Below are 19,445 nucleotides of genomic sequence, written 5' to 3' on the forward strand. Positions count from 1 at the left end.
TGTCCCACTGCTGCAGCAGGAGTCGTGACGTGACATCACCAACCTTACAGAGACCTGAACACGCCATGCTGTAGTAAGTGCAAGGAAAATGCACTATAGGTGTGTTTCCTATATTAAGTGTCTATTAGTAATTTTCATAACTTTTGTTGGGCAATAACATAACTTAAAATTATTTTGCCCGGACTTCCCCTTTAATGTGAAACATCATTGACCTTTGAGGAGGTCATTCCACAGGGAGCTGCTATTGTCTCCTCTGACTACTGATGTCACATGACGCTGCAATGCTGTACAGATCACTTTACAGCAGCCTCCTCTTATCACCACAGACATAACAGGAAGTCTCAGCTTAGTTTTAGTGTCCAGTGTAGAATTAAACAGTTCTGTGCGGATGATGTTGATTTGCTTGCAGACAGTGAATGAATTTCAGTATGGGAAAGAATAGGAATTTTTTTTTACTTTTCCTTTACTGCCCCTACATCCTTTTCATGTAAGAGAGCAGCCATAAAGTCCATGAAGAGCCTGGCCTGGAAATCTGCCAGCTATGAGCTGTTTGCTTCTTCATTCAGGTCCCAATGCCATGACTCCCAACAAGTCAAACTATGGAAAAAACAAACACAAAAAACTTCCCAGCAGACAACAACATGTTGATATACACTGGAATAATGAGAAATGGCTGTAATTTCTTGTCTAATACCTAGTATTGTGTGTCTTGTGGTTTGCACAGTCCTCAGTTAGGTATAATGTGTTTTCCCTTAAAGAAAAGCCTGCAGCTAATTTCCGACATTTGCTTTATCCCTGGTATTTAGGAACTAAGCCTGTGCGCCTCCGTCAGAACATGAAGTGGACCGCACCGGGCTCCTGTCCCAGCTGTGGGGAGACGGGGGCGCCTCATCCGTTTTCTCTTACAACCTTTTTTTTATGTTTGCAGAACACACACAAGAATTTACTTAGTGTTTTTCTTTTTCTATCCCTTCTTGTAATAGTTCCAATTCGCAAGAAGCACCGCCGACGCTCGCAGTGGGGTAGGGGAATCCTTCCGAAAAAGAAATCCACTTACTTAAAGAAAGAGGACGAAGATTCCAAGTTCCGAGACGAGGAAGACAACGAGGACCCCTTGGAGAATGGAGACTGTCTGGATGAGAACGGAGACGAGACGGGAGATCCCTCGGTGACAAACGATGAGTCCTCTTGCGATATCATGGATGGAGAAGTAGACCACCAGAACGGGACCCTTGGGAAGGGCAGCAGCTTTGTGTCCACAGAAGAGGACAGCTCCAACGAATCCATGTTGGTAAAAAACAATGTAGCGTTGACGGAGAGAGCGGTTCCTTGCAAGGATCCTCCACTTGCGGCAGACTATGTCAATGGATGTGCGTCAATGGACAGTATAGAAAGCACACCAGTGTCAGGTATTCATAATGGAAATGTGAAATCTGATAACCTTGAAACCACAGACAAAGACTCTGAATCAGGAGCCCACCATGATGAACTAGTGAACTGCTGTAATACAGTAAGTGCAAGTGGCGATCCGGCGCCACAGCAGCAAACAACAGAAGCGGATCAGAATAGGGAGCTTGAGAAAGAGCCGGACAGTGTGGAATTATCGGGTGTGCAAGAAGGTAAGTGAGTTACACACACACACACACACACCCCTCCTTAAAGGGAACATCTTATGTATTTCACCTTCCATCCATTATATAGATGTGAGTGAAATGTTTTTATATTCTACAATGTTTTTACAGGAAGCCATATTGAAGATGCTCTTTCTCAGGTGTCTTTCTCTTGGCTCTTTCTGTGTGAGATAACACCATAGACTTACATTGCACAGCTGTACACAGTGTGGGACTGGGGTATCTGGGGCCAACCAGAGGAAATGATCCTGGGGGCCCACCAATGAAGAACTAGTGAGAAAAGACATGCCAGTCAGTGTCAGTGCAGGTTCTAAAGCTGGGGGCCACCGCTACTCTGGTGGGCCAGTCCCAACACTGTCTGTACAGATCACATGAGACTGGGCCGGAAGAGAATGCACTAATCACGTTGTCTTTGCCAGAAATTGTCCAGTTTTCTATGGGGATTTGCTCTGGACAGTTCCTGACATGGACAGAGAAAAAAAAATTCACTGAAGTACTGGAAGACTTGAGATTTTTAATTAGAAATTTACAAATCTGTATACGTTTTTGATACCACTTGGCTAGAAAATAAAATATATTCTCCGGAGTACCCCTTTAAACATGTCTTCTCCTATCCGTTCTCCCTTGTATAGGAACGGAAAAACTTTTTTCTTAGCTTTTATCTTGAGCGTGCAATCTGTATGTCTCTTTGGCCACGTTCCTCTCCAGCTTCTCGGAGACGTTCCTTTTATGTGCACATATTTATACGGCAATCTCACTGTCTTTGTTTTACGGGAATATCAGATGAAAAGTAAAAAAAAAAATACATACATTATGGAGAAAATAGTTTCAGAAACAAAAGATGCGACGTAGGAAAGAATAGGACAGTTTTACTATGGAAAGAAGAAAAAAAATCAATAATGTCTCCCTGTGAAGTTCTTGGGTGGGGGAGGGGGATGGTCAGCAAAACAATGTATAAAGATACAAAAGAAATTATACACTGGGATAATGGAGTAGTATCAAACAGGAAGGTATATGTCAATCACACAAGAATAATACAAAGCAACAATCTATCAATCACATCAGTATCACAGCCTTTGAAGAGACGACATCAAATAGCAAAAAATAACCAAACAAACAATCCAGGAAACAGAAAAATGCACCAAAAATGTTAATAAACATAATGAAAGGAAATGCCTGGAAAAGGACATTAGTAAAACGAGAAAGCATCAGCCCAAGTAAACAACCGAAAAAAGACAATGGCTTTGTAATGAAAAGGGAACAGTATAGCAACAAAGTTCTGTTTATATCACACTGTTCTATAGGGAACCAACGGCTGCACACTCCTGTCAGCCGGCTCTCCGGTGGTGCGAGGGGATCCGGACTCTGTTGGCTTCATGTGCAGTAAAATGCATTTTAATACCGCACTCGAGGCAGGGGCAGAGCTGTGAACCTAGTCATCGGGGCTGTGACTAGTCATGGCTCTCTGTCCTGTCAGCGTGCTCTGCAGGGTGATTGACAGGCAAGGGGGCCCGTTAGTGGCGCTGACAGGAAGGAGAAACTGGACTAGTCACAGCCCAGATGACTAGTTCATGGCTCCCCCCTCCACACCTTGTGTGGTATTAAAATGCATTTTACCACACATGAAGCCCACGGAGCCCGGATCTCCTGACGCCACCGAAGAGCCAGGTGCATGCAGCCGTTCCGGGAGCCCAATCGGCACAAATGTGCTGGCTGGTTCCCTTTAAAGCCTAAGGATATGTGCACACTACAGAACCCATGCGGATAACTTTCAGTGGATTCTGCAGCTCACCCCCCATCCCTATCCCCCAATGTAATTTTTTGGGGGGCCGACAGAGGAATCTGAGTATAGAATGGAGCCTATGGGATGGGCAGAACTTTTAAGTGGGAGCCTCCACTGAGTCAGCTGGAAGTTATCCGCATGGATTTCGTAGTGTGAACATACCCTAATGTTGTATAGATCCCACGGGTGCCACTAAAACAACTCTGGAGGTGTCTTGTGCTTTCCGTCCTTAACATTGTGAGGTGCGACCTCCGTGGATCTGACTTGTTTTTTGAAAACATCTTATAGATCACAGGTGTCAAACCCAGGTCCGCCAGCTGTTGCAAAACTACAACTCCCATCATGTCTGGGCAAGCTGAAGCTTTGGCTGTCCAGGCATGATGGGAGTTGTAGTTTTGCAACAGCTGGAGGGCCAGAGTTTGACACCTGCATTATAGATGATCAGTTGGATTGCGATCTGAGAAGTTTTGAGTCCAGGTCCTTGGTTTGAGGCCTATACGTTATAGAGGTATTATCCAGATCAGACAATCCTATAGTTTTATGTTTTTCCTTTTTCCTCTCCTTATTTTATGTAGTCAGTAGCTCCTCCATATCTCCCATACAGGCCTTCACATGTTGGCTATAATCTTCTCCTATCCTGTGATGTAGTGAGAAGTATTGGGCTCCAGCCAGTAAACCTCTCCCGTGCACAAAGCGTCTGTTTAGCGAGCGCTTGAAGCTCGGCTTTTCGGATGCCCCCATTTCAGGAAAGCTTTAGAAGCCGGTCTCATTGGAAATAGCTGCTCAAACAACCTGAAAGCCGGTGCCGCTCGGAAAGGTTACGCCCGAGGAATCCGGCTGGTTTTAAATGTTGAGCAGCTGCTTAATCAAAACCACGACCACTTCTGGATCCTTAGTCAAACATCTTCCCGAAATATCAAATATCAAGAGCTGGTTCCCGGCGGCTCGATAATTATTGCTGTCATATAAGACGTTCCAACACATGCCGCTGCGAGAGGGTGCAGGTGGTTATATAGACGGGGGGTTCAGGAATCCGGCCTGGCGTCTCAGGACCAGGATTTATCCACTCCAAGAAATATTACATCTAAGCTGCTGACAATAACAGGGCAGCGGCTTACCAGATGAGCTGACATGTGCGCGTATGGATGTCAGATATCTGACCAGATATCGCGGGGGAAGGGATTTTCCTGTCTGTCCCGTCCATCTGTCATTGAGGATTATTTGTCTATACGGTGCCCATACACGTTCACTGGACTGCTGTGTCTCCATAAACATTGCAAGGCGTTTAGAGGGAAGGTAACCAGCTCTGGTGGTGACTTATCTTCTGGAAAACAAAAGTGTCAGCCAACAAAATGCCAGCCTTCCCTCCCCAGATATCATTGGCACTTATTATCCGTGAATAATGGAGGCCAGATCTGGAAAAGGCTGATAACTGTGTACGCGATTGACCCTACTGACCCTACGTTTCTCACTTTTGAGGAAAGTTTAAAGGGCTTTTTACGGAGAGCATGAAAGGTCCCATCTGTGGTGGTGTTCCTTGCCCTGACTGTCTTCGAAGATAATTCCAAGACAAGAAAAGGGATGGGTGCACCCCTCTACAGTGTCCAATAGCGGCCGGTGTTACTGCAGTATTGATAGGGATGAGCGAATCGGGCCGAGGTTCTGGTTCATATGAACCTGAACCATCTGCACTTGACTCCCGCTGTCTTCCCGTTCTGTGGGGAAGGTGGAGACGGTCCAAATCACGCCTGGAAAACAGGAATAGGTTGTATGGGGGAGATTTATCAATCATGGTGTAAAGTGAAACTGGCTCAGTTGCCCCTAGCAACCAATCAGATTCCACCTTTCATTTTCCAAAGAGTCTGTGAGGAATTAAAAGTGGAATCTGATTGGTTGCTAGGGGCAACTGAGCCAGTTTCACTTTACACCATGTTTGATAAATCTCCCCCTACCTGTTTTCTAGACAGGACTCTGGACCCACGGACCGGGAAGACAGTGGGAGTTAAATGCCAATAGTTTTGTACGAACCCGAACTCGTCCTTGTTTGCTCATCTGTCATTGTTAACATTGAGACTGGCCATTGTCCCCATACAGGTGAAGCAGAGGGCACAATACCACTCCGAGATCAGCACCTGGAAGAGATGCTGGACCCAGAGCCGCCGCTGCTTGTTGATCACAAGAGACTTGAGGTAAGAGCCCATGTGGCGGCTTTCTTGTATGTGGGCAGAGCAGCAAAGACCTGATTATACACTCTACTATATTGGAGATACCAAAGGGTTACTTGGCTGTATAGTATTATATACTCTCACAAAGACAATGCAGATACCCCCCCCCCCCCATGCACTCACCTACCTCCGCCCCTTGTCTCTTTCTATATAGTATATGTATGGATTGGGGTAGATTAGAGAAGAGAAAAAGTGGAAAGGTTTAGATTCTGTACATTTTTGTGTTACCCAGAAATCTCAGGGTTTTTTTCTCATCCGGTCTGTTTTTCTTCTCTTATAGAGACTGCTTGATAGTGTGGTAAAAAAGAGCAACAACTTAACAGTGGATGAACTAGAACGGTGGTACTCTGCTCTTAGCCAGTGCATCTACACACACAGGATGGACTATGATAAAACAAGTCTACTAGAGGTAAGGCATTATTGAAGTACACCAAGCGTGAAACTGATCCGCTATGTGTAGATGAACGTGCCTCCCCAACACCGGTTAGAGGTACTTCCCGGGAGGAAAACCTTTTAAATTTTTTTATTTTTTTTGTAAATCAACTGATGTTGGTTATATAGATTAGTATATTACTTCTATTTAAAATTCTATTTTTTTTCATGTACATATCAGCTGCTGTATGTCCTGCAGGAAATGTTGTTTTTCCAGTCTGACACAGTTCTCTCTGCTGCCAACTCTGTCCATGTCAGGAACTGTCCAGAGCAGGAGAGGTTTTCTATGGGGATTTGCTACTGCTCTGGACAGTTCCTGACATGGACAGAGGTGGCAGCAGAGAAAGAATACACCACTTCCTGCATGACATACAGCAGCTGATAAGTATGGAAAGACTGAACATTTTTAAATAAAAGTCGTATACAAATCTGTATAACTTTCTGACACCTTTCTGTACCCTTATTAAAAAAAAAATAATAATAATCGCTTTCTAACCTATATTATTCCCCTGTTTTACTAACCAGGAGATCACTAGAGAAGACATGAAGTAGGGCAATTACTGTCAAAAGGGAAGTCCTACGTAATAAAGCTATCCCCTCTCCATAGGAGGAGTACTACCGTCAGTGGGGGTTTCCTAGTAGACATTGGCTGTTTTGGTGGCCTCCCATAGGCAGCTGGCTAGGACTCTCTCTTTTTTATATGTTATGTAATATAAGTTTTTCTTTGCTTCTTGCAGGAGCTGGAAAGGACAGTTGATAAGTTTCATACATTCCTGTGAAAGTTGCCAAAACAGCAACATCTGTTCTGTGACTCCTCCCGAGAGAGCGCAGTCCTCCGAGCGATTTTTTATTTATTCCTAGTGGCACCAAGTTCTGCTCCGAGCCTCGCTCTCCAGTGTTCAACCTCACCATCTGCTGTTCAATGAGATTGGTGCTATTGTCTCAGGTACCTGATGCCAACCAGCCTACTAGAACCAAACAGAACTTCACGTTGCAAGTGGACAAATGAAAATTAAAAAAAAAATGAATAAAAAATAAATAAAAAACACAAAAAACAACATAAAAATATCACCACAGCTTGAAGATTTGAGGTGCTAATGGTAGATGGATGGCAAGTCCACCCTACTGTCTACACTCTGATGCTAGAAAGCCATCTGCACCAACTACCTTCTTCACGTCTTAGAAGAGGGGGGGATCAAATCACATGTGATGGGACTGAAAAACAACAACAAAAAAGCAAACAGAAAACTGGATCATACAGGAGCCAGGAACTTGTATTTATTTATTTCTCTCTTTTTTTTTTTTTTTTATGTCTCGTTTTCGTGTTATCACTCCCCTAAACCATCGGCGTTGTCGTCTCTTCTCAGCCTCTCGTGATTCTTTCTCAGAAGCAGTGTGGGAACCGGTTAGTGGCAGCTTAATCTCAGACCCCCGAGCTCGCCCCGCTCTGTGCCTTCTTTTAACACTATATTAGGATATTCAATTCGTTTTTTGGTGTATGTCTCATAGGGATTGGAGCAATCTGAAGAAATCGTATACAAATTTTTTACAAAAATGCCAGGTTTGTTTATCCACAGTAGGTGAATATGAACATATCGATGAGCTACAAGCCACTTAGTATTTTTTTTTTTTCCCCATATAATTTTTTTTCAGTATCTTTTAAGTGTTAAAGCCTCCATTGAACCTATCTACATCCACAGCTTGGATACCTCTCCCTATGCACCAATATTTTTTTTTTTTTTATTTGAATTTTTTTTTGTTTCGGATTGTGGTAAATGTTACAGTTTGAAAAAAATGTTACGCTGAACAGAAATATTATAGACTGTTCTTTGCATTGCGGCATTTGTCAATCGGTTGCTTTCCTCCACCGTATAATGTGAAGACTCCACCTTGCTATTGTTGACTTCAGGCATCGGATCACGTCTCAATGTCTGTGGAGCTGCCAGACCTTTCCTCAGTGGTTTCTGGCGAGGAAAAACAATAGGACGGACATGTTTGTATTTTTCCTGTCCTGTTTCCCCTGTCCGATACCTGGTGCTGGAGGTGCTTGGCAGTTCCATAGAAAGGAATAGGCCTGTAATAGGAAGGTGGCAGTACCTGGTATTGGGCATCAGACCCTTTTATGTATCTATATTTGTGGTATCTATCCGATCTTATTTGTTAGGACTGGCAAATGCTATTTTTGATCTCTTCGACCTTTGACCTGCTCTGCTTTACGGTGCGTTGTAAAGGTGCTATTTGCCACAATTATATGGCGTTGTATGTACACGGTCTTTTTTTAACTGCCCTCTAGTGTAATCGGGAAGCAGATCTTTCTAGCTAAGATGCTGATCCTTCAATGTTCACCGAGTAAAAAGACGAAAGAATTTGTAGGTCACCTACATCTTGACGGGTAATCGACTATTTTTAAGGATTGTTCACACATTGCAGGAATGGGGCAAGTTATACTTACCTTACCGATCCTCAGATCTCGGTTCACAGGCCTCCATTGCTCTGATCATGTGTTGTAGCATTATGGCTGGAATTATAGAACCGGCACCAGTGGCCTTTAGAACGGGAGTCTCGGAGGAGTGGTAAGGTGAGTATACCGCAGACATAAGAGCAAACAGAATGGAATAGGGAGTAGGGTTTGTCCTTTGCTTCTGGCTTCCAGCCCAGTATTAAACCAATGAGAACAAGTTACTATAGTTTTTTTTTTTAATATAATTGAACTTTCTACCAAGTTACTTTCCTGTAGCAGTGTTACGCTCTGTACGGATATCTTACTACTTACTTAAAAAGTGTCCCCGGCTCTGGCCTGTACAATGTGTTCACCATTGAAATAGTTTTTGCAGTATAAGAATTAAAGGTTTACAGAAAATCATGTTTACTCAGTTTTGCCTGCTGCGACCCCCTTTAAACAGCTGATTGGCATCTGGGGGGGGTCTAATATTTGATGTCCTCTCTGGAGGATAGACCATCAGTTTTAATGTATTGGATAACCCCTTTTAAGAATGAAATCTGTAGGGATGGATTTACTTTTACAAGCCATTTAGAGAATTGTTTCCTTGAATTTTCCATGAATTTTTTTTTTTTTTGGGGGGGCTGTAAAATATTTTTTAGAAATTGCAATGGAAAATGTCTATGTGAATACAATGCAACTGGAGACCCTCTAGTCTCTAGTTAAATGCAGTCTGATATAAGGAGGGTGCCCAAGCTGACATTGAGCCCAGGGTGGCCGGTCAGTGGGCATCGAGAGGTGACATTACTTGAATCACGTTTTAAAAAAAAAAATTTCATATGATATTTTTGTGCAGATGGAGAGCGGTTATAAGGAAACCTTCCTGCTCTTTAATGCTGCCTGAATCATGAGTCATTGGGGTGGTCCACAGTAACTCATGGTTCAGGCAGCATTAGTATGGTGGCAGGTTCCCTTTAAGTTGTGATATTCCTTTACTACGTCCTGTGCATGGCATACCTGATGTAGAGGTCTTACGGCCTTACATGCTCTTCTAGTCCCATATACAGAATTTTATTTACTATCCTACAGTCGTACATTGAGGAGAGTCCCGGGTCTAATTTTTTTAAACATATATATTTCTGCTCTATAAATTAACTGCACAGTTTAACATTTTCTGATCAGCTCCTTATCAACTTGCCCTAAAACAAGCCTGGTTGATGAAATAACTAGCAGATGTGACCAATTTTTATATGGAAAAAAAAAAAAAAAAGTCTGCTTCTGCCATGAGAGGTTACTTAAAAACCTCCTATTATGTCGTGTTTTTTTTTTTTTTTTTATGTAATTTGTTTTGTAAGTATTGTCGCAGTATTTCGGTCAAAAAGGTACACACTTGCTATGGTGATTTATGATAAATTGTGTTTTATGAATTTTTTTTTCTTTGTATGCTGACTACGATCGATGTGTAAGGCCGCGTTCCCATCCGATCGTTGGCTACATTTGGAGGATATGTTGGCACACCTGCAAGGATGGTCTACTGACATGTATCACATCTCGCTTATGCCATGTCTATTGATATCAGTGGACCAACTATAGTCTTGTAGGTAGAGATTAGAGATGAGCGAATCGGTTGGGGTTCGTACGACAGCCCGAGTCCCACTTAAAAAAACAGGGATGCAGCCTATGACATAGGCTGTATTCCTCTTTTCCAGACGGGACTCTGGCTGTCTCTACATTCTTTACGGAATAGGAAGACAACGGGATTCAAATGCCGATCGCTCAGGTTCGTATGAACCCAAACCTCTTCCTGGTTTACTAGTAGGGACAATGTACTACTTCCAATCATGTACTGCCATGTGCCCTTTAAGGGTACACAATAGAGGTGAATGAACCTAGAACATGATCAGGTTTCCCAATGTTTTCCTGGACAGCCACCTGTAATCGAATGCAGAGCGTCCGGGTTCACAGCATGCGTAGGTTTGCTCATCTCTAGTGCACAACAAATCTATATATGTTTTGAAATAGTAGACTATGTTCAGTCCATTATAATCAATATACGTGGCTTAGATACCACTCTGCCGGTATGCCAATGTATCGCCTCCACATAGGCTACTTATAGGATGTGGACTTAACCTAACGTAAGTCAGTTCTAAATTTTCTTTTGTTTAAAAAAAAAACAAAAAACCCTTGGGCTGCTGTTTGTACTATTGTATAGGTCTGGTTATATTACTCCCCTTAACTAATTGAAAAAAAAAAAAAAAAATTAACAAAAACTTGTATAGCACATGTTGGGTAAGGTGCGGCGGTCACTGACACACAAAGTAGCCATTTTTTATAAGATAGAACTCGTTTTGTCTGCTGCTAGGCAACATCGGCTCCTTTATTGTTTAATAAAAAGAAAAAAAAAATTCTGGTGACTGGTTTATAATTTTTCATATATTCTCCACCCCCCTCGTACTAAGCTCCATGTATAACGTACGGATGTGGACTGAACTTTTTATAGCTGCGGATATGTGATATTTTTGTGGGATTATTTTTTTTTTGCCTGTATTATTGATGGTATTGAGGGTCTTGGTTTCTCCGATCTCTGTAAGCAGGCCACAGTTTGTACGTTGGTATACGTGTCTTGTATATAAGAGGTTTATTTTGTATTGTCATTGACTTTATTGTATTATCCCTTTTACTTTTTATACATTTTATGGCCCCAAAAAAGTTTTTTGAATTTATAAAACCAAGAGCGTTTACTTGTCTAGAAAGTTGGCTTGTGAAATGATTCCTACTGTGCGTCTCTCTCGGAAAAAAAACCTGATCTGAAATTCGCCTTCCCAGGTAGCAGGTAGTATGGGCCTGACGCTGTACAGAAATGAGAACGGCTCCGAGTCTCTGGTTCTCAGCAGAAGTGTTCAGTCAACCGTAACCTTTCCAAGAGACTAAAATCCATAGCGATTAGTTATTTTACAAGAGCTCTGTCACCCCCTACTGCGAGAGCACGGGTACTCTGTGCAACCAGCGAGATTATCGAATCAATGACCTCATCCCTCACAAAGCACCATGGGAGTGGAGGCTAAGATGGCAGCGTCAAGCCAGCTTCTCTTCACAACTTCATTCTGAAATAGCTGTGGAAATACTGTACAGTGGAATCGACCTTTTGCGAAGTTTTCTATAGAAATTAAATACGGCTGTGGAGAAGGCTTCGAGATCTCCCGCATAGCTAACTTTTTTTTTTTTTGTCTGTAGCGAAATGAATTTTCACTTTTTTGTTCGTAAAATCCGTGTCTTTAAATCTGCTTTTCACAATGGTCATCTACGCCAGGTTTACTAATACTTTGGCTTTGTATGCCCCCTACTGACATTGAGTTTGTGTCTTGATTTGTATTGTCCAACACTGGCCCAACATAAGCTAGTTTCTTCTGCTGGATCTGTGTCTGTATACCGCCTTTTGGTTATGTAAAGTTATGCCACGTATCTATTGGAGATGAGCCAACTTAGTCATTTTGGGTTCACAAGAATCCAATCACTCGGCATTTGACTCCCTGTGGCTGGAGAAGACGGATGCAGCGCTAGGCTGGGGGAGATTCAATCAGAATCGTGTGAACTCAACGTTACTGTAAGTTCGCTCTTCTGCAATACATACATAGGATAACTCTACGTAACCTCGGCAAGGTGTATACAGACACAGATCCTGCAGAAGATGCCAGCTCACGTGAGACCAGTAATGGACAGCACCACTCAAGACATTGAGATAGTATCTATCAGAATGCAGTGCACCTGGTGTTCGGTCAGATTCCAAGTAGAAACCAACAGTATGTTGAAAGTCACTTTGGAGGTGTCTGGAGAAGAGCACGTAAGGGACACAAAGCATTGGCAAACTTTGTGTAGATTTCACACTACGTAAGTTCCGCAGAAATCACATTGTTACAACGGTCGTGATTTCTGCGGTACTTATGTATTGCTGCAGGCTAAGGGAATCCCGGTCAGAGTGTGTACACTCCGGCCGGGATCTCTAGTGGCGCCGTGAGAAACTGACATGTCAGTTTTCTGCGGCTGCTATTCACTGAATAGCGGCCGCAGAAAACCCTGTCAGTTCACACAATGGAGCTTGCGGCTCTGGCCGCACGCTCTATTGTCTGCATCCAGGGGGGTTCTGATGCGGGCGCGTACTGCAGTGATCTTTTCTGAGACCGGCTGTTCTGTGACCCGGACGGTCTCTTACCAAATGTGAACATAGCCTTATACTGTGCAAAAAGCTTTCAAAAGAGGAACGTGACTTTAACAAACCTGGTGGTCAATATCCATATTAGAACGTCTCCCAGTTTTCATCCTAACGTTCAGTAGATTGGGTTGTCATGAGGGAGGACTATCACCACTGTATCACCACTGCCTTGGTTATTTTATGATATGATAAAGCAGAACTGCAAGGTGCCAATCCAGATAGAAGCACCTGCATTCTCATGGCATTAACATGCTGGGTTACGTAATGTGGCACATAAGGTATCTGTAAACACTGGGGGCTTTCCACCATCGATCCCTTCAGAACCCACAATTGTCTTGAAGTTTGATCAAAGAGCTTCACATTTTCGTAAAGGGGTTTTCTTCCAGAGACAGCGCCTCTCGTTTCCTGTTTGCGTGTAGGTTTTGCAACTCTTGTTTTATTGAAGTGAATGGCGCTTACCTACAAATCGCACCTGAACTGGAGACAAGTGGTGTTTGTCTCTGGGGAAAAAGTGGCCATGTTTTTCCTAACGTTGCATAACCCTTTAAGGTGATTAACCATATTAAAGGGAACCTGCCATTACTTGCATGCTGCCCGAACCATGAGTCTTTGAGGTGGTTACTGTGGTTTCTTCTTTCCATATAACCAAACAAAAAGGACCTCTATCAATCATCTGTTGGGGTAGGAAGTAGTCTTTTGGGACCACCCTGTTGACTCTTTGCTCAGACAGCATGAGATTGACAACTTCCATAAAAAAAGGTCAAATGTCATACCCAAAAAGCCTTTCATATGTTCTGATTGGTGCTACGGCTTAACTAGTGTTAGTAGAGTGTATTTTTCACTATCTACCATGGATGTAACCTCTTTGACTTATTGAGGACCTGACGCAGGTTGGCCCCATTCACTTTATATTGGGTGGTGTAAACTTGCCTATACTGGATGCCCAAAATGCATGTTAACCAATCAGGCGGTCACATTAGTACAACACCTCAAAAGGGGGCTGGGTTAAACAAATTTGGGAACCCACCTTCCAGGGTTGGATAATATACAGGATGCATTATGGGTATTCTTTTCTCTCTGGACTTACCCGGCCCCATGAGCTTACAGTCTACTAATACATACCACCATGTATATACGGTTGTGTCCTCCTTTCATGCTTGAATACCCTCTGAACCTGCTGGTTACGTGATTATTTTTTTTAAAATTTTTTCTCTCTTATAATGCCAATTCTCTCGGTTACTTAGCCATCTTACCTGTTTTTACTATGTTTGCAATCGCTTGTCTGTTGGAATCTTGGAAGCTTGGCTCAGGAGCTTAACATCCATTTATCGTGATCACAACCTAAGCTTGAATTTGTTGGGAATTATCCTGTACTTTTTTGCCATTGTTTTTTTATTATTATATTATTATTATTATTAATGTGCATATAGTTCTCATTAACCAAGGCATATTTTCTGGATTCTGTAGGGTTTTTATCCAAAACGGTATTTAAATTTGTCATTTTTTTTTTTTCCTGTTTGGTTTTTCCGACTTTATTTTCTATTTAGTTTTTGAAGTAAGTTATTTAAAAAAAATAAAAAAAAAACACATTTTTGAACTTGATGAATTTTTTTGGAAGAAATTACTGTAATTTGTAATATAACTGCTGTGACATACTTGAATAAAGATGAGATGGGGATTATGTGTTATTTTACGACTTGTGGTTTTCACCTGAACAATCTGTTGTTAAGGTCAAGGTCGCTTAGAAAGTAACCAAACATTACATTTCTTGTCAAATAGTTTGTAAAAAAAACAAAACAAAAAAAAAACGTGTCAGAAATTTATACTGATGTGTATTTTACCTCTATTTCAAGATCTTGAATCTTCCAGTACGTATCAGCTGCTGTATGTCATGCAGGAAGTGGTGTATTCTTTCCAGTCTGACACAGTGCTCTCTGCTGCCACCTCTGTCCATGTCAGGAACTGTCCAGAGCAGCAGCAAATCCCCATAGAAAACCTCTCCTGCTCTGGACAGTTCCTGACATGGACAGAGGTGGCAGCAGAGAGCACTGTGTCAGACTGGAAAGAATACACCACTTCCTGCAGGACATACAGTAGCTGATAAGTACTAGAAGAGTTGAAATTTTTAATATAAGTAAATAACAAATCGTTAATTGATTTGACATCAATTGATTTGAATTTTTTTTCATCTGGAGTACCCTTTTAAAGGAAAAAAAGCGCCTCTTAATCCATTTATGAGGCTCTTCTCCTACCCCTTGTTTTGTTTTGATCATTTATTCCCAATTCACTGATAAATTCTGTCTTGTGAGAGAGACAGACTGCAGCTGTAACCTTATCCCTCTGAGCTGATAATTCCTTCTTTATCACAGTCTCAGCCAAGGAGAACAGGGAAGTGGATGGAGAGACAGAGGTACAGACACTGCTGATTCTGGTAACTGTTATCTCGCCCCTCTGCAGGTTTGAGCGGCACAGCTTAGTACTTAGTGTATACAGTCCTCCATGCTGCTGTGTATAGAGTCCTCCATGCTGCTGCTGCTTCTCTAAAGAGAATGCTATAGAGCTATAGGGGAGCAGGATCTTGTATTGGAGACATCATAGTAGCAAGTCTCTAACCACTGCTGAGCAGAGCTGACAAGATGGAGTATGCCAAGTGGGAGTGCTATGGGTAAATGCAGCATGCAGGTCCTGGTCCAGAATAGTTTTATTATGCAAAAGGTCATTTGGACATACAGTAAGATGAGTGTATGCTTTTTCAGTTTTTATAAAACTAGATTAAACACACAAAACGTAAGATGTGTTCTCATGTGACCGACCTCGCTTGTGCCATCTCCCAAAAGGAGATTACTGCCGTAATAGTAAACTTATTAATAATATACACATACTGCCTGTACATAGGGAGGAATGCACACGAAAGGCAGTTTCCATCGGCCTGTCACATGGGTCTTACACAAGTGTAGAGAGTGGGAGTGAAAATAAGTCACTATAACATGTACTTTTACCTTCGCTATGTCATGGCACATCAGTAAGGGCTGTATTACATGGTCCGATAACTTCATATAAGTGAGCACCCATCTGCTAGATCAGCGCTCGCTTACTGAGCCCATAAACGGCCTGATAATCGTGCAGCAAGGGCTGTGTAAATAGTTAGCGATTTCCATGCGGCCATTGTAAAATAATAAAGATTCATACTTCTCCGTGATGTCCTGCTAGCTTCAGGCCGCTCCCCATGGTGTGTAAAGTGACAGGCTGTCCAGCTAGTCACCGGGACAGTGCTGCGGCCAGTGATTGGCTAAGACTGCGGGGAGCGGGCCGAAGCTAGCAGGACATCAGGGAGTGCAGATAGGTTTGTTTAGTATTATTATTTTTACATATCAGTCTATTACACGTAGTGATGTGCAGTGCGGTCAGGACCAAAAGACATGATCAGCCAAATGTTGTCTTTATTAGGCTAGGTTCACACTGCGTTTTTGCAATCCTATTTTTGCAAATAACTGATGCATTTGTTTGAATCCGTTTAGATCCGTTTTTTCCATTGACTTCCATTGTAAAAAATGTGTTTTTGTGTCCGTCAAAAAAAAAAAAAAAAAGATACGTTTTGAAAAATACACAGAACTATTTTTCCCCAGCACAGTATTGGCTAGAAGGCCAATGGTAAATTTTAATTATTTTTTTTTTCTACAAAATTGACGGCTATGGACAGATTGATTTGGAAAAAATATTTTCCATATGTTAGTACTGTCACCTTGAGTCACAATGTGGCTCTAAGTTTGAGTCTAAATATCCTTTAGTTTACCCATCTATTTTCACACTTATTGTTATGTAGTTTACATGCAGCATCTAGAGCACAGGTGTCAAACTGCGGCCCTCCAGCTGCTGCAGAACTACAACTCCCATTATGCCCAGACATATAAAGCTTTAGCTGTCCCCGTATGATTGGAATTGTAGTTTTGCAGCAGCTGGAGGGCCTGGGTTTTGTACCCCTGATCTAGGTTGTGTGGTTGTATCCTGCGATGTCTGCTCTGGGTGCTCTTCTTTCTCTACACACCACTCACAAAAAGGTTATTTGACTTCCGGCTGAAACTGATAGAAAATTAAAACAATTCACACTAAAGTGATATATCACAAAGGTAGGACATTAAAGTAGGGAAAGCAATGGGGATTTTCTAATTTCAGACTAGACACACCTGCCCTGTACACTGTAACACCACCACCACTAGACACACCTGCTCCATACACTGTAACACCACCACTAGACACACCTGCCCTGTACACTGTCACGCCACCACCACTAGACACACCTACACTGTAACACCACCACCACTAGACACACCTGCTCCATACACTGTAACACCACCACTAGACACACCTGCCCTGTACACTGTAACACCACCACTAGACACACCTGCCCTGTACATCGTAACACCACCACCACTAGACACACCTGCCCTGTACACTGTAACGCCACCACCACTAGACACACCTGCCCTGTACACTGTAACACCACCACCACTAGACACACCTGCTCCATACACTGTAACACCACCACTAGAGACACCTGCCCTGTACACTGTAACACCACCACTAGACACACCTGCCCTGTACACTGTAACACCACCACTAGACACACCTGCCCTGTACACTGTAACACCACCACTAGACACACCTGCCCTGTACACTGTAACACAACCACTAGACACACCTGCCCTGTACATCGTAACACCACCACCACTAGACACACCTGCCCTGTACACTGTAACACAACCACTAGACACACCTGCCCTGTACATCGTAACACCACCACCACTAGACACACCTGCCCTGTACACTGTAACACCACCACTAGACACACCTGCCCTGTACACTGTAACACAACCACTAGACACACCTGCCCTGTACATCGTAACACCACCACCACTAGACACACCTGCCCTGTACACTGTAACACCACCACTAGACACATCTGTTCACACGGTAACACCACCACCAGTGTATATACAGGTTAAGTAATCTTACCCTACAACCTGCCTTGCATCTGCTTTCCTCTCTTTCTACAGCTTATGGAAACTGCTCTCCATATATCCTCTTCCATCTCCTCACACACTTTTCTATGGCCATTTCTAACAGTAGAGAGAGTGCTACATTTCTAAGCAGTCTCTCAATACCGGGAGTGGAGGATAAGTGTAAGGGAAGGCAGAGACTACTACTCCCACCATACATATAGCTCTTACTCCCACCTGTTTATTGCGTGCCTGGTGCAAACATGGAAGATTTCTGCTCCCAATCATCCATCGTCCTCCCCTTGTAGCTGTATAACTAGTCAGCGATGGGGATTTATAGCCCCTGTATGGAGCCGTTCAATCTATTTAAACTCCGGCTAATTTCTACCCTACACAGCAAAAGCTTCAGTCTCCTCCGAGGATTTTCTGCTAAGGGTAAGGATGAGGATTGTAAATCACTGCAGGACAAATGTGAGCTGTCCCTGTTACCCTGACGCCTCCATTGCCCTCCGCCCTGGCTTTCTGCAGCCGTATTACATTGCGGCGCACGGTCTGTCACTCCCCGTCTCCGCTGTGCGAGATGGAAGCGCTGCGGTTACCAGGCGTCATGCGGGAACACGTCTCTTTATTAGGATTACATGCTGCTGCCCACTATATGATTGATTGCTTCATAGTATTTGCCCCTTTTTTGGGTCTATTTAATTTTCTAATTTTTTTTTTTATATATTTTGTTGGTATATAAAGGGATCCTAACATCAGTTTCATGCTGCCTGAACCAATAGCAGCATGGAGTCATTAATTAACCCCTTAAGGACCGGGGCAATTTACAGTTTTTTGCATTTTTGTTTTTACCTCCTCGCCTTCTAAGACCCATAACTCTTATTTTTCCACCTACGGGGCCATGTGAGGTCTTGTTTTTTTCAGGCACAGGTGTACTTTGTAATGGCCCCTTTCAATCTACCATAAAATGAATGACTGAACCCCCAAAATATCATTTAAAATAATATAATTGCAATATAATGCAATTGCGCAAAGTTTGGGAGGGTTATGTGTTTATGTAATGCACTTTACAGTAAAACTGACATTTTATCTTCATTTTATAGTTCAGTCTGAACACAGCGATATGCAGGTTTACTAAGTTTTCTAATGCTTTACTATTCTTATTAACAATAAAACTTTTTTTTTTTTTTTTCCAAATAGGTTTATTTAAAATGGCCGATTGCAACTCATATCCTTTTATTATTTTCACCTACAGGGTGTAATTTTTTGCGCCATGATCTTTAGTTTTTATTAGTATCATATTTATGTAGATGGGATGTATTGTTCACTTTTTATACATTTTTTTTATATATAAAATGTAATTAAAAAAAATTAGCGATCCTAGCAACCAATCAGATTCCACCTTTAATTTTTCAAAGAGTCTGTGAGGAATGAAAGGTGGAATCTGATTGGTTGCTAGGGGCAACTGAGCCAGTTTCACTTTACACCATGTTTGATAAATCTCCCCCTGTTTGTTTCTACTCCCTGGTTTTAGTTCTTTCTGTCTCCCAGTCCCGTCCTGGGAAAAGTCTTACCGTGAGCTATAAAGGACACTCCCTTCTGCACTGTCTATACCGACCAAACAGGAAGGAAGTGCGTTCCTCCCATGTATCCACTCACAGGAAACTTTTAAAAAGTTGTTGACCTCTATTTACTAATAAATTGACATATGTAATATTTTTGTGACC

General features: G+C 42.4%; 1 protein-coding gene across 4 annotated transcripts in view; it reads left to right on the plus strand.

Annotated features, from left to right (window-relative positions):
- Positions 1-14,341, plus strand: part of ATAD2B (ATPase family AAA domain containing 2B) — an 89,662-nt gene extending 75,321 nt beyond the window's left edge. For all 4 annotated transcript variants that reach the window (XM_069973079.1, XM_069973081.1, XM_069973080.1 and 1 more), the window contains 4 exons: positions 984-1,619; positions 5,509-5,603; positions 5,920-6,048; positions 6,809-14,341. In XM_069973079.1, coding sequence (XP_069829180.1) covers positions 984-1,619; positions 5,509-5,603; positions 5,920-6,048; positions 6,809-6,850 — 902 coding nt within the window. In that variant the 3' untranslated portion in view covers positions 6,851-14,341. The remainder of the gene's footprint in view (positions 1-983; positions 1,620-5,508; positions 5,604-5,919; positions 6,049-6,808) is intronic.
- Positions 14,342-19,445: the final 5,104 nt, after the last annotated feature.

Source organism: Dendropsophus ebraccatus, chromosome 6 (assembly GCF_027789765.1).
Source record: "Dendropsophus ebraccatus isolate aDenEbr1 chromosome 6, aDenEbr1.pat, whole genome shotgun sequence".
NCBI lineage: Eukaryota > Metazoa > Chordata > Amphibia > Anura > Hylidae > Dendropsophus > Dendropsophus ebraccatus.